At 41.9% G+C, this 16,458-nt stretch overlaps 1 protein-coding gene across 2 annotated transcripts in view; it reads left to right on the top strand.

The window, feature by feature from the left end:
* Window positions 1–11,204, top strand: part of sp3 (phosphatidylinositide phosphatase spermathreecae) — a 72,638-nt gene extending 61,434 nt beyond the window's left edge. For both annotated transcript variants that reach the window (XM_045757723.2, XM_045757722.2), the window contains 3 exons: window positions 4,109–4,288; window positions 9,076–9,197; window positions 10,402–11,204. In XM_045757723.2, coding sequence (XP_045613679.1) covers window positions 4,109–4,288; window positions 9,076–9,197; window positions 10,402–11,151 — 1,052 coding nt within the window. In that variant the 3' untranslated portion in view covers window positions 11,152–11,204. The remainder of the gene's footprint in view (window positions 1–4,108; window positions 4,289–9,075; window positions 9,198–10,401) is intronic.
* Window positions 11,205–16,458: the final 5,254 nt, after the last annotated feature.

The following is a 16,458-nucleotide window of genomic DNA, read 5'->3' as shown; positions in this document are numbered from 1 at the left end:
AGGTTTGCTCGAGTTAGGCATTGATGTCATATTGATCATCTGGATGCCCTGGAGTTGGTCCCTATGGTGCTTAGGGAGCCGAAATTGGAGTTGTTGGCGATTTGGTTGGTGACTTGGTGCTTGGTTAGTTCAGTTGAGGATGCATCATTTGTTGTGTCCAGTTGCAGCTCTGCAAAGCTACTGACTCTGCCTTGGTGGATGCCTTATTGGTTGACCCTGTTTCCTTGGTCCCCTGTTCCCAGGCTCATATTTCCCAGGTCATCCACAGTGTCATTAAGTCTTGTCAACCTATGGTCTATCCTCAGGCCCATAATGTTCTCTAATTCATTGCTGTGGCCACAGTCTTCTCCAATATGTCTTAGGCAGATATTTGGGCTTAATGGGTTTTGGCATTCTAACAGAGTTCTGGCAGCCTAGTATTTAGTTAATGTTCCCAGACCTAGTCTGTCTTGCGTTGCTTTGGGCCATGTCTCCTGGCCTGGGTTCCCTTCTTCGTAGTGCCTTCCGCTCTTCTCGCTGGTATGTCCCGTTTTTGTTTTTTTTTGTGATTAGCTTCAGAAAGCCACTGGGGAGTTTTCCTCAGAAACCCAGCATTGAAAGTAATGAAATGCCTCTTTCTGATAGAGCCATGTTGGCTCTCTGGTTCTCTTCCTTAATTTCAGGTTTGTTGGTTTGTCGGTGAGTTGTCTGTTAGCTCCAGAACTGAGTAAGGAAGTAGGCTGAGGGCAGGGGTGCTGGGCTTCCTGGTGGTGGCAATCAGTACTAACAATTTTTTTGTTCTTCTCAGTGAATCCCTTAGGAGGCAACTGTTTGGATATTGAAAGCTGTTCTAGTGCAATCAATATTTATTGACGTTTTATATGTAAAAAGGGCTGCAACTGGTCTAAGTTTCAGCATCGCAACCTAAATAGAAAGGGAGAAAAAACCCAGAGTTGAATGTAATGAATCGCCATTTTCTGGGCGAGACCCTTCGGCTCCCCGGACCTATACCGGGCTGATGTATATATATTAGACCATTGCAGCAGTCAGTCGAAGGAGTTCTAAGCCTACCAGGGACCAGAGCCAGAACCTGGTCCTCTCGAGAGAGACACGAGGAGCAATGGCCTAAAGACACCCCCGTGTAATTGGAAGCAGTCTTTGTCTGCCATCTACCAGGTCAGGCACCCAGAAAGATAGGAATCTTAAAACAAATTACTGCTGGTCAAAAATTGCAAACCAAAAGCCGAACTAGCAAACAGAACTCCCCAATTAAAAACAAGTAAACAAACGTGACATCACCACAACCGCCGCGCATCCGTCTGCGCAACTCCCCCTTCCCCGGTAGGGGGGACGGGGGGTCCCAGACCTCCACGCCGGCAACTCTCCTCAGTTCAAGAGGCTGTTGTGTTGGTGATGGTCGATCGCTCTGGCTCCACTCTTTGCGCAGTGCTGCAATGCGGTGTTGTTGCTCTGTTTTGGTGTTGTGTGAGCTGGAAGAAACACAAGAGTACTGGGGCTGCATGCACCTAGGGCTACCTTCCCTAGGTGCCCTGTAAGTACTGCCCTTGCGGCCTCAGGGTTATCTTCCAAGAGCTGTTCAGGAGCAGCTACCTCCGTGTGGTTCTGTCGCTGCTCGGTGATTGCCTGCCCTTGGGGATTCAGTTGGGGAGGTTCTTACTCCTGTTTGCCCTTGGGTAGGAGGTAGTTTCGTTGCTGGCTTGGGCACGAGGTACTGTGTAGCTGTCTGATATATGCATAGTGACCGGTTCTGTTCACCTGGAGATGATGTGCTTTTGTGGGGTTTTTCTTTTGTTTTTTTGTTTTGGTTTGCCTGGGGGGGGGGGTCTCCCTGGTGTGGCGGTAGGACCACTTGTGGGTTTTTAGTGGCCCTCCACTAGGTTCCCGGGCATCCACATGTCGCAGGGGTTCAGCTTTTAGTTGTTTGCTTGGTAGCTCTGGGATAACCGGTTAGCAGTACCTCACCTGGGCTTCCCTTGGCAGTCAGCCTAAGGGCCCTGGAAACCCTCTCTGGGACTCTGGTTCGATGTAGGAGACCACTGAGTGCCACCTTGCCTTGTGCGAGTTTGAAGGTTGCTCTGTCCCCTTGTCTCAGGGTGATACAGTACTCACCGTCTGCCTCAGCCTTGCTGCCTGTTAGGGTCAGTGACACCTATGACCCGGAGTCCTGCGAGTGGTGTTCTTTGCTTGTACTCCATTCACCCAGTCCACAGAGACCAATATTCGGGTGCAGGCAGCTTTAGCGCTGCATGGGAGGTTTAGGTTGTAGCAATGTGCGAGGTTGGTTGCCTTTCTGGATGCCCCGCAGATGCCCCGCTGAATTATACTGGTAGAGAGAGACTGGCGGCTTCGGGGATTGCCCCTTCCGGATCGGAGGCGGAGGCATTCGAGCCTGGTACTCCTGCCGGAGCTTTTGGGCCATGCCAGCGGGCCCTCTTCATCCCTGCTTTTCTGGTGGACTTTGCTTTTTCTCTTGAGGCAGAGGGTTTGGAGGGCGGCTCAGCCCCGGGTCCTGACGTGGAAGATTTCGGGGCTGGGGAGGAGTGATCTTGGGGGGGGGGGCCCCTGGGCCCCACTTGTCCCTGCTTGGGTGTTTGGTACCCTCGGTGCGGGGCTTGTTGTTACAGGGGGAGAGGTTTTCCTATCCCCTCCCTGTACGAATTTGTTACGAATTTGACTTCTCCCCGTGTTCGGTTCCAAGTTCCCTTGGGTTCTTCGGTTCCCTCCTTCTGGAGGTTTTTGGCTTCCTACATCCCACCGAGGAAGGTGTGGGAGGCCCCTTGCGGCTTAGCTCCTGCAAGATCCAGATTACGCCTTGATATTAGAGCCTCCTTCTTTTAAGTTTTGCTCCTCTTTTTCTTTAATGGGTGCGTTGCAAGGTGCCGGAGTCTTCCTGGCTGGCAGACTGCCTTTTCTTTCGTTGGGGGCTTGGCATTCGTCCTGTTGGACTGCGCACTTGGATGGCGAGAGTTGACTATGGACGTTCAGGTTTCCTGGGGGGTGAGTTGGAGCACCTCAATGCGTGCTTGTTCGCTCCCATCCTTCCTTATGATGTTGGCCAGGTGCGGCTTCACGTGCAGGTTCCCTCCTTTTCGGCATCCCTGGTGGCCGAGGATTTGGGCGCCTGTGGGCACTTGGCTTCGGTCTTGCGCTTCTTTTCCCTGCGGGTGCTGTCTTTGGACTGGCTCGTGTGGTGTGGAGGAGCTAGGTTCCGGGCCAGTGTCCGGTATGCTTGCTTCAGCAGCTCGAGCGCCGGCTGCCTTGTTGAAGTTGTACACGCCGTTTCTGAGGAAGGCAGTGTCTGTTCTTCGTTTCTCGTCTCGCGTGCTGATAGGCGGTGCTCGTCCTAAATTTTGCAATTGTTTTGGGCCCTGGTTCTTCGTTTTTTATCCCCGTTTGTCCGTTGCTGTTTGCAGAGTCTGCGGTGGTGCATTTCTGCAGAGTCTGCGGTGGTGCATTTCTGCAGGCAGCTTCGTCTAGTTGATGGCCTATATCGGACTTGTAGGTTCTCCAGGGGGGGAAGCCGTGGAGGTCCTGCCTAGAAGGGTTGCTCCAGGTCTCAGGGTTCCTTCGGTCGTCGTAAGCCAGTAGTGCCAGATTCAGGACTGGCCTTCCTGTGGAGTCGTTGGCTCAGTGATCGCTCTGAGTTTCAGTCGGGCTCTCGTAGGGGTCATATGCCCTTTCACGGTTCGCCCTGTTGGCGGGGCAATGGGGGAGAGGAGGCTCACGCTGTTTGTTCTCGCCTGGTTCCACGATTTGTGGGCAATTCGGGTCCTTTTCCTCCGGCCTGTGGTGGCAGTGATTCTTTCTTTCTCCTTTGGGGGGATTGGAGCTTGCTGGGCGGGCCTCTTCCCCTACGCTTTGTCAGGTCATCCTGGAGTAGGGAGTAGAAGATCTCCCAGAACCCCATCAATCAGGTATCAAGCAGTTGAATATATCCAACCAAAATCAACAATTGTATTTTTCTTTTTCACTCTGTGATAACTATTTCAGAATTAAAACAGTTCCTCACTTCAGCCATAATTCTATGAGTGGGAAGTTTCAATCTAGTTGGTAATACAAGTCCATAGTGTTGTGTTTTCAAATTATTAATATTACAAATGTTATCCAGAATCTATCAAGGCAATTGGTGAGACATTTGAAGTTGCGTGTCAGATGATTGGCTGTGAGGTCCAGCTGGTCACAGGCAAGATGGAAAAGAAGAGAAGTCGAGGACGTAGCCAGCTTGCGAATTTCCTGAACCCTTTGGCCTCACTCACCAAAACTTCCCCAGATACACTGAAAACTGCAGGTAAGTTTTATGATTATGAAATTTGTTGAACTTTGACAACTCAACACTTTGGCAATGTAGCATATTTATAATCACTAAGAGTTAAGAAAACTTGTTTAACTTGTTAAATTCAGTAGTACAGAATTAATGAAACTTAAAATCTAAATAGGGATTAAACTTTTATTGTAGGTAGCCTATTAATCCTAACTTTTTGTTAATCAGTTACATTATTTTCATAAACATATACAGTAAATACAGGTATACCATTTTTTATGTTATTTGATTGATGATGATGAGCATCATTATTACTCTGTTTCCCATTTCTATGGGGTAGACACATCAACCCTCAAGAAAGCAGACAGCAGTATAGAAAAAGAAGATAAGGGTGCTTATTAATTCACCCATTCATTCACCCATTTACACTCTACGTGCTGCACCGTCATACTGAGTCAACACCATTACTTTTCAGCAACACCCTACCACTTCACATAACCTAGTATAATGCACTTATCATGAGTTGATATTGAAAAATATGTTAAGCAATTAAATGTAAATTTGTTCACTCTCTCTTCAGAAACTAATTCTGTCTAGCTTCCTTTCTTAGCATATCTCATGCAGTTTTCAAACTTAAGCCTTGCTTCCTCAGCATATCTATCCATCATGTTGACCTCCCTCTCCCTTACTAAAATTTATTTTAATATATGCTTCAATGCTCTCTCGCTCTATTTGTTCAATGTGACCAAACCATCTCAATAAATTTCCTGCAATCTTTAGATTTAACTAACTTTTGACTCCAGATGTCAACATTGCATTGTCATTCTTTACAATATTTACTCTGTCCTCTTAGTACAACAAATGCAACACCAATTGTCTACTTTGAATGCTTAAACTCTTGATATTTTGTGGTGAAGCCACACCAGCGTCTCTGACCCATACATGACGGTAAGCACCACAGCTCCTTCATGCAGCACTACAGCTGTAACTTTCCCTGTCTTATTCTTCCTGACCAGGGCTTTCATTGCACCGGCGACTTTCCTTCACCGACTTATTCTACTCTCAACCTCTGCAGAACAAATTCCTGTTTTTGTCAACCATAGACCACAGGTATTTAAACTGATCAATCACTTCTAGAGCTTCTCCGTTGGTGCCTTTTTCACACATTGTTACCTCTTTCTCTCTCTGTCTCTCTCCACCACTGTTTCTTTATTTGTCCATATTCACGTTTAGCAATCTTCTCTTACATAAACAAAACATTGAACTGCTCAACACTTACATTTTAATTTTCTGACAAAAGAATTGCATAACTTCTATACATCAAATATGAAATATTCCTTTATTTCAGTCATATACTAATTCAACCCCCTTTTTCTAGTATTCTTACCATGATCTTCCTCATGCCCTCATCCATATATAAACAGTGAATTATAGATACAGTGCACATCCATAGCAGAATCTGGTATCAATATTCAGCCATTCATTATGATAATATTCCATTAACTGTTACAAGCGGTTTCCCTCATAAAATCTTTTCCAGTTCTAAAGCAAGATCCCCATTACATAAAAGTAACACCAGCAAGTCTCAACCATGGCTTAAGGAGACAATGGAATTTTGGGTACCTGTGAAAGACTTGAGCACCAGTGCCCTCAACATACAAGAAAAACCAAACCCAAAGCAAACCCAACCCAATACTGCATCATACACAAACTGGGAAGGTTTTAAGTATTACCTTCTACCTGAATTAAAGTTCCAGCTTGATACCAAGTCCAAAATGGATTAAAGACAAACCCCTGTAGCCTCATCAGGACTTGTCTGCGGCTGGAAACCCCCCAACCCAGTAAGAAAATGGAACCAGCCATAGAAATAAAACTGAAGCCATATCACAACCAAAATCTTAAACACGAGCCAGACAACCCACCAAAGTAAATGTTAACTCTTCAATAAATGGAAAAATTCTGCTTCCAGGAATAGAATGGGAGATGGAAGGCTACTTTTTTTAACTGGAGCCTCTGGGAAAAATCTCAGGGGGAAACAAAATCCAAAATGTCACCCACAAAACCAAGCTTCCTTCTGTGCCTACATGACCTCAAGCTGAGGGTGTTTGGGGACTGGGACCAGTGGAGGCGTCTGTAAAACCAAATGTCACAAAGGCCTACTGAGTCGGGTACAAAACGTGTGAAAAAGTACGAGCCCTTGTAAGCCACAAAGGAAAACTTGTTAGTATTAAGGACTTGTGTTCTTCCTAAAAAAGCGGCAGTGACTGAAAGCACTTACCAGATAACAGAGAACTGCAAGCACTGATAATAAAATGCAAGAGCCCTCAACTGCATAGTGGCATCATTAGTAGTGAGGCAAGAAGAGGGCTCCAGCAGGATCAAAGCCCTCAACCAGCATGCATAACCCTGCACCCGTCAGGAGTGCTGGACGTAGTAGATAGCATCAGTTCAAAAAAACACCACCTACCCCATAATACTACAAAGTACAAAATTCAACTCCCAAATCCAAGGAGGAAATCCAGTCACAAAAGGCAAATGCTCAATGTATGCTAAACAAACCTAATATCACCAGAGATAACAAATAGCTAGGGCAGCCAGTGCTCAAACAAAACGTAAAAGAAACAAATTACAAAAAAGGAAACCCTTAAGTAAAGCCAAAAGGGCCAAGTTTGAATATACAGTAGAACCAAGGTGCTGGTGCCCCAGGTGATGACCTGGTGCTGATGCCCCAGGTGATCTGGTGCTGATGCCCCAGGTGATGACCTGGTGCTGATGCCCCAGGTGATGACCTGGTGCTGATGCCCCAGGTGATGACCTGGTGCTGGTGCCCCAGGTGATGACCTGGTGCTGGTCACTGTGGCTTGGATTTACCAACAGTAGTTTGCTGAGCAATAATTCACATCAGTCTTAGTACTCAATTTTCACTTGCATGGGGTATTTTAAGAGTCATGATTTGTTTTTTGTACTATAGCAAGCTAGTATGCTCAGTAATAGGACAAGTTGGAATTGCCTTTCCTTAAATATGTGATATGACCATTTGTAAAGCTCCTTGTCACCATGGAGAAAAACTTGAGTTCAAGCGCAGTTAAAGTATTTAGTATACTCGCAGACTCGAGTATAAAATCGAGTCCAAGCGCGGTTAAAAGGTCTATACCTCAGGGTACAGTTCTTGCACCACTGCTTTTCCATATTCTCATATCAGATATAGACTCAAATACAAGGCACTGCTTCATATCGTCCTTTGCAGATGACACAAAAATCAGCACGAAAATTACCTCTGCTGAAGACATTGAAAAACTACAAGCAGATATTAATAAAGTTTTCAACTGAGCAGCAGAAAATAACATGTTTAACAGTGATAAATTCCAGCTACTCAGATACAGTAAAAATGAGAACATTAAACATAATACAGGGTACAAAACACAATCAAATTTGCCCATAGTAGGAAAGCAACATTTAAATGATTTTGGAATAATGGTGTCTGACGACCCAACGTTTAGGGAGCATAACAAGCAAATATTGCGTCAGCCAGAAAAATGATAGGATGAATTGTGAGAACTTTCAAATACAGGGATCCCATCACAGTGGTTGTACTCTTCAAATCACTTGTGTTGTCCTGTCTTGAGTACTGCTCAGTACTCACTTCTCCCCTCAGAGCAGGAGAGATTCCAGAAATAGAGGGGAGTACAGAGAACATGTACGGTATACACAGACGCGATATAGCACCTAAATTATTGGGATCGTCTCAAAGCCCTCCAAATGTACTCGATAGAAAGAAGACAAGAGAGAGATATCAAATAATATACACATGGAAAATACTGGAGGGCCAGGTCCCAAATCTACACAGTAAAATAACAACATACTGGAGTGAACAATATGGAAGAAAATGCAGAATAGAACCAGTGAAGAGCAGGGGTGCCATAGGCACAATCAGAGAACACTGTATAAACATCAGAGGTCCACGGTTGTTTAACATCCTCTAGTGACCATAAGAAATATTGCTGGAACAACCGTGGGCATCTTCAAGAGAAAACTAGATAGTTTCCTCCAAGGAGTGCCAGACCAACCAGGCTGTGATGGGTATGTGGGCCTGCGGGCCTGCGGGCCGCTCCAAGCAACAGCTTGGTGGACCAAACTCTCACAAGTCGAGTCTGGCCTCGGGCTAGGCTTGTGGAGTAGAAGAACTCCCAGAACCCCATCAGTCAGGTATCAACCAGGTACCTGTACTGACAGCCATACTGGCATGGATCAGACACAGGCCTAGACAGAGGGTGTGTATAGTGTTGCCACATGGTCACAATAGATGAGGATGAATAGATAGTCAAAGCAGAAGATAAATTGCTTGTGTGGTGTCGTCTGTAATGCCAACCGAGAGCTCAGAAGGGCTTTGATTTTTCATGGATTGACATCCGACTCTCATATCCAGGTTAATTTAATTATTTATCCTCAATACATATATGAACTTGCAGTGATACTTGAACATTCTCTGTGGTGCCATGCTCTGTCATTCCTGCCTGCTTCCTGATCATGAACCAAGGACACACTGAAATCTTACCTGAGAGAGCAGCTAAATGATATTTCTTGAACAGGAGCTTTTAATGCTAATTGGGCATTTATTATTTTTGTCCCTGGTTAATTGGGTCCTCGCCCATGAAAAATGGGAAATAGGGTAATGATGATGACTATAATCGTAGTTTGTATTTTTAGGAATATCATGTCTTTTCATAATCTAGTTACATTGGCAATCATTTGCTACATACAGTTCCTTGATACTGCATATATGATTCAATACAGTACAGTAATTTTTATCACAGGTACACGGGCCTTTAGTAATGTTACATCAGGACTTGCCAAACTAAACCCAATGTCAGGTTTACGTTTAAAGCGTCCCACTTCAGTTGCACGCCACCAGCCTATGTCTCAATTTTATCTTCAGGTAAGCAGCATCATTTCATTTATAAAATAGTAGAGTATACTTTATATTTATCTGCTCTGTATATGTCAGCAAAGTTGATATGAAAGAATTTTTAAAACTTAAAACTAATAAAACAAAAAGACAGATTCTAGCTAAGAAAAGAAATGTGCAATTAAAAAAGTGCAAAAATTCTCTTTTAATGAGTACAGTTGTAAATGTGAAATAACTTAAATGAGAGGTGAATAAATAGCAAAACTACTGGAAGCTTCTAATTGTCATGCGACAAAGGTTGCATGAAAGACTTGACACCACGAGCATAGCTCTCATCCTGTAACTATATGTAGGTAATTCCACGTATAGCAAATACACATAAACACACACACACACACACGCACGCACGCATATACATACAGTGTGGTATTGTACATATACACTTACATATACAATATATGTATGTGTATATGTTAATTGAAAAATATGTTGGATTGAGTGTATGATAGGTACAAAGAGAGCCATGTTTAAAATTGTGTAAGGACAATGTTCAGGAAACATTGAATGAGTGTGTGGAAATGCTACATGATGGTAGGAAGGTTAGTGTGGACAGTGATATCACTGTTAGAGGGAGAGGAGGGGGAGGGGGAGTGTGTTGGAAAGTGGGGTGTGCTAGGTTTAAATTGTAGTGGGGGATATCTTGATGGATAAGTGTTTGTAGAATGGTGTGTGTTTCTATGAAATGTACTTGTATAGCATGGGTTGATTCACAGGTATACATGGAGGCAAAGGGAAGAGGGCTGCGCTAGCTTTCTTGTGCTGTTCTTCGTGTGTCTTTCTGCTCATCTGTGTGTGTGATCTTTTCCACAAAATTATGATAAGAGCAAAATAATTAAAAACATAATTATTAAAAAGAAATTAGTGAGACAAGTTTATTCCAACATATTACAGGCAGAAATATAATTTAAATCAAGATTTAGTAGTTCTACTGATGTTTAATGTTTCTGTCCTATTGTGTAGTATAGAAATAAGTATGGTATACTGTATATGTGTATATTCAGTGATATATACAGTACAGTGTATGCATTTTTTGGATTATCTGATTTTTTTCAACTTGAATTTAGCATATTTTTGAGTATTGATAGGCATACAGTCAAAGAATTTTTCTGGTAAACTGATACTATTTTGTATTCTCACAAACATCTAAGGAGTCATTGATGTTTTTGCTTTGCAGAAACCTACTGTTTGTGTGCAGAATGGAAGTGATATTATCATTCCAATGGGTGGCAATGAGACTCATTTAGCCTCATGTGGGGTAGTGGCTTCTTGTCTCCTTCCAGCATTATCTCCTCCACGTTATCCCTCACCACCAATAGCCCGCTGCCAGAGTGATTCAGCCATTCTTCAGTCTTCAGGGGCAATGCGAAATATCATCCATGGTATGACTGCCAATCGTTCACCCACACCAGAGATATTTGTAAGTGAAACTGGAGATGCTACACACAGACATGCAGTCACCCCTACATTTGGGGGATTGTCTCCAACACTTCTGATGCAAAGAGTGAGGAAGATATCACATTCATCAGATGAAGTGGATGCACGTGATGACCGAGATGGAGGGGTATTGAGAGCGTCTTCTGCAACAGACCTCCAATTGCACCTCACTTCCAGTCACTCAGAAGGACACATTCTCGGTTCATCTATACAGTCTGGTGGAGTAAACTCAGGCGGGGATCTCTCTAGCAACTTAGTGTCCCCTTTGTCAGCTCTTAATAAAGAGGCTGTGTTAGCTCCCTTCTCAGTCTTAGCACGAGGAGTACAGAGTTTGGCACCTGGTGCAGGTCGTCTAGCACGTGGCATGCAGAGCATTGGGGTAAATTTAGACCCTCGTCGATTGCGTGCTCAACGTCAAAAACAGCTGGAAGAAGATCCAATAATGAAAGAACGAAAATTACAGTGCAAGACAAAGATTATTCAAATCTAAGATGTATGAATTACCGTACTATATATTTAACCCAAGTCCATCCCCCTGTTTTGGTAGTACTTAAATTAACGGTGAGGACCATAGTATATACTGTATACCGACGTACAACGAAATTAGAACGTAGAAATCTGATCTATTGAGTTGGACAAACCGAGAAAACTATTTTTTACTTATGTTGCTTTGACAAACTAAACTAACCTATCCTAACCTCCCTAGGCCTAATACACAATTTCTGAGGCCTGATATAGTACATATGTGTGCTATATTATGCCAAGGAATATTTAAGTTTGTGTTTTAGCTTCATTTATTTTAAAAGAATTCTTTGCTAGTCAGTATACTATCATCTAAAAGCTAAGAACGTTCAAATTGTGACTATTGACGATCGTCACAATAGGTACTATCTAAACAGGAGGATGATTTGTTTAATCCACACCTCTTTGTAGGAGAGAAATTCTAATATGAATGAAGGATCTGTTCTCTGATTTAAACGAATCAAAAACTGAACAAAAAAAAAAACTTGAAAGGTTCAGAACCATCCTAACTAGTCCTTGGTAAAACTTAAGTTACGTCCAAAGTCTCATTTGCAATAATGTAGGAAAGCATAAGTGCAATTGCAACTAGCTGGTATGTTTGAGTTTCCATAACATGATGTAATTAATATAAGCTCAATTTCAATAATTAGGAATTCATAATATAAAATAAGAATTGAGCCGTAATGAGTAGACAGTTGAATGTGCAGGGACTTGCAGTGTGCTCTTAGTGTTGCATCACTGGCAATCTTAAGTTCATTATTTATAAATCATTATATCTTGCCAAGATATATGCAGATACTTTTAATATTTTAATTTATTATACAGGGTGATCTTTTAAGTTTTGATGGCAATACAATACACATCAAATGTAATGCTGAGTAGTAGTTTTAATGCGAGTTCATCCGATGATTCAAATGTCTGCAATGTATGGTTCTTTGGTTCTAAATGTTATGCTCAAGAAATGATTCAACAGGACTTTAAACATTCCACATAAAGTTGACCTCTTTTGTGTGATCTCATGTTATTTGTATATTCTCACAATTTGTATTACTATTTATGTTTGTACATTGATAGTTGTAAACCACATAATTTTAGGTAGGTCTTCCATGAGCTTTATTCAGTAGACTTGTTTGTTGGTTTGTACGAGTTCTGATCTGTTGAGGATTGTAAACATCACACGCTCCAGGTAGTACAGATGCAATTGTAGTTCTTTGTAACATAGCATGATTATATTTTCTTGTATATATATATATGTATATACATTGGTTTTGGCAGAATTTTAGAGAATCTTAGAAAGAATAAATGGAATATTTTAGCATTATAAGTGTGGCTTTTGTGGTAAGAAACACAGACTTTTTGAAACACATTTATCACAGTTTCATTGCAAGTTTCCTCGACTACATCACTCTGTTTACATTATATTCGACATCTTTAGCAAGATGTCAGTAGAAAGTAATCATTCAGTTTTTATTGATTAAAGTTTATTTGTGGGCAGCTTTTAAGTGAAATTTAAAAAGAAAAATTTGTTAAAATTTAATTTGAAATCATTTAGTGATTGACATTGTGCAGTATATGTTATTTTTAGTGTGAGTGATCCCTCTAAGGGTTCAGGTATCATTCTGCTCTACAGGCTCACATTAATCTTCAGCAATATAATTGTTTGTTATCAGCTCATTATTGATTGATATAACATTTCTGGGAATTATTGGTATTTAAAGTACATTAGTTGCTTTCATGTGTGCATTAAGACAGCTTTTAAATAATGTAGAAAATGCATTCATAGATTACTTACTTATATATCTAGTAATGCATATCATTAGTGTATGTATGCAGAGTTGTAAATGACTTGGTTTTGCAGTTATTACAGAAGTTGAGGAAAATATTGGACATAAAATGCCTTACATCACACTAGATTTGACACTTGAAGTTTGGCAGCTTTTACAGTTTTACTGTTTATGTGGGTAAAGGTTCACGTGCTCATCACCATCATTATGTTTTTTTTCTTCTTCTTCTTCTTCTTCTTCCAAACATACCATGGCTGAAATTAATTTGAAATATGAAGTTTGTTTTAAATTTGAATATTAACATTTCAGTGTTTTGATGATGCTAAAATACATCATCCATAGTGAAATCCTTGAAAATAAAATAAAAGATATTTTTTACTTTTATTTTTTGGAGCACAGTGTGGGTAAAGCATATCAGGGAACCATCAAGAAATTACCTTGACTAACTACCTTTTACTCAAGACTGCAATTGCTGTGCTTGTGAGTGTCTTCACAATTCTTTGCAAATTACTTGCCAGGAATGTATGGAAATTGTTTTTCTTTCTGCAGCAATATAGACCAATCATATATACACATTCCCATATTTTTATTTCTATTATGTTGAAAAATAAATGAGAAATTTGTAAAAATATAAGAGAAATTGTAAAATTTTCATAACATTAGTTTATTTAACTTCGTAACCCAATTTATTAAATTACATTCAGTTCTTCATCTGTATTCTAGGAAAATCAACATTTTGACACCAAATGTACAGTTATGACCCAAAAACTAATGTAAAGAAAAAGAGTATTACCTGTATATGAACATTTTAGGCACTGTTGAGTGGGGCCTGGAAATGCCCAGGATGTTTACAGCTGAGTACTCATCGACGGGTCAGAACATTAAAGTGTTAACATTAATAATGAGGAAATATTATGTATTGTGGTACGTATTGCCTTCAGTTCTTTAATATTGTAGGTCTCAATTTAATGAAATATTTTTAATGATGGTTAGTCAAACTTAAATGTGTTAAGTATGATTAAATTAACATTGATTATTTCACTCAATAATTACATTTGTTTAATCTTAACTTAAGAAAATATACAACAATTTATGAAGGTTTGGTTAATAAACTGCTGTTTCTTCTGTAAAAGTCAAGAATGTAAAGAATTTATATGGAAATTTGTAGTTGATAGTACTGTATTTGGTTACATCTGCCTAAAGTACTTTATACTACTAAGTATTATTTATAATTGGCTACAAATTATAATTGTAGATGAGAAACTTTCCTGGAAGATCCTCTTAGTTGCTCCCTGAAGCTATCTCTTTGAGCTGGGTCCCCCCCCCCCCATTCCCCTTCCTACTAAGTCATATCAAGCACAGTATTCCTGTATGGCCTACATGGGACCACACACACAACCTGGCCCACTCACAGAGGCACAAGGAGCAAGAGATTGTTACGATCACCCTCACCAAGAAAATACAGATGAAGTAAGCGAAGCAATACAGACAACTGAAAGATTCAAAGAAAACAATGCACTGAAACAGTCTCTCGAAACTAGCACGAACCTTCCCTAAATATGAATGGCTGCCAACAGGTAGCAGTACCATGGGTCTCCAGGGTTCTGTGCCATCTTTGCCTCAGTCCTGTAGCTGATATCTGGGAATTCAGACTTTCCCAACTCGCCGGCCATAGCAAGTCCCACGTTTTTCAAGATAGGCGTAGGCTATCCTTTGAGCTCTGTCTTGTGGGGATCATTTGCTTGTGTGTTGTTTCTAAATCTTTAGTATTTTCTTTATGTGCATGTATTTACAAGTTTCACTTGTGCTCTACCTCAGTAACAGGCCAGGTTACTGTGTAGAGCACCTCATCCTGGGTAGTGCACAAGTCTATGTGCACTACCTACGAGGCCCCTGTGGTTGGGGGCAATCATGGTACTTTGCTATAGGGTGCACTAGGATTCACATGCTTGTTCATATGGCACATGGCATACTCCTTCATAGACAAATTTTATCCCGTAGGCTGCATTTGGTGTCAGATCTTTCTTCAGGAGTCCATAGTGCCTGGGTGTCTTAACTTGGTTACATTCCTTCAGGCTCTGGAAACTTCCCTGCAGGTTTACAGCACAGCTTGTAATGGATAGACCTGCCTAGCCTGCACTCACTACTTAGGAGTTTGAGGGTTGTTCATCAGCTTTACTCAAACCAGTGATCAGTTTTACTGTCTGCTGCCTGTTATGTGGGTATTTTCCTCTATTCTGCAGCCTGTGACGTTGAGTTTGCTGGACGGCTAATTTTGGTTTAAGTTTGTCCTTTGATTTTCGTTTATTTGCATATATAGTGATGAGCCTCCACAGGTGGCTGCCATTTTGGGTTCATTTGCCCATTCATGTGTGTGGTTTGGTGCTCATGTAGTTGCCCTAGAGTCAGCCCATTTCACTTTTGGGGTTTTGGGTTTGGAGAAATTTGTGTTTCTGCTGGTGCATTTTTCACTCTTCCTCCTGTTATCCATCTGACTTTGTACAGTCTCGTTGTGCATTCCCTTCACTTCAGGTTCCAGGGTACTTGAGGGTTTTGGGGTCAGACCACATTTAGTTGGGGTGATGCTTGGCCTCTGGGGAGTCACCTCTTTCCTTTTGACACTGGAGACAGTTGAACCTTCTCGCAAGGATCCAGGCTGTCTTCTTATTTTGGAGAGGGTGTCTTTGGCCTGGGTCCTTCACTGTTGGTGATGCCTTCCTGTCTGTTCAGGCATGGAGCTTGGCTCTACACTGGGTTCTTCATTACAGGGTGGTAGGAAAGTGGAATCTATTGAACGAAGAGGTTGTTAAAGCAATTCCATCCACAACTTTAAAAATAAATGCGTATTATTACAATTTTAATATTGAGAGGGGGTAATTAATGTGCCAGGTATAAATGGCTAAGAGGCTGGACATACAGAGCTAAATCTCACTTCCTGTAGTCAAATTGATAATCACAGGTTTCCAAGACCTTTTTTTTTGAGGGGGGGGGGAGTGGGGGGCAGGGAACCTGGGGTACATTTCAATCCTTCTTGGTTTTTGTGTCCATCGGCAGGGGTCTTTTGTTCAGGGTGGGTGTTTTCCTTTCTGTCCATTTTTTGAGCTGGATTCCTCAGCTGTTTCCCTCTCCACACTGAGATGTGCTTTGGTGTCCCATTGAGGGTCCACAGATGCATTTTCTTTCCAAAAGGTTTAATTAGCCTGCCTTGTACCTTCTTTGGCTCAGGTGAACGTGTGTCGCTTTCTTCTGGGGTACTTTGGTGCGGTTTTCTGGCCGGTCTTGTGTGCTAACGGGTTATGCTGGGCCGGGCTTTCGTTCGGCTTGGTCTTTCACCCCTGTCCTTCCATTCTCTTCCATGTGGGGCTGTTTCTTCATTACTTTTGGCGGCATCTGCAGCCTCCAGCTGGGTGTTTTTGCAGGGGGGTTTTCTATCTCCTGTATCAGTGGCAGTTATTCTGGGTTGGGGCCCCTTGGCTGGTCAGTCAGCCTCC

Source organism: Procambarus clarkii, chromosome 67 (assembly GCF_040958095.1).
Source record: "Procambarus clarkii isolate CNS0578487 chromosome 67, FALCON_Pclarkii_2.0, whole genome shotgun sequence".
Lineage (NCBI taxonomy): Eukaryota > Metazoa > Arthropoda > Malacostraca > Decapoda > Cambaridae > Procambarus > Procambarus clarkii.
The sequence above is the reverse complement of the archived record's forward strand: the minus strand, read 5'-3'. Positions and strand labels throughout refer to the sequence as shown.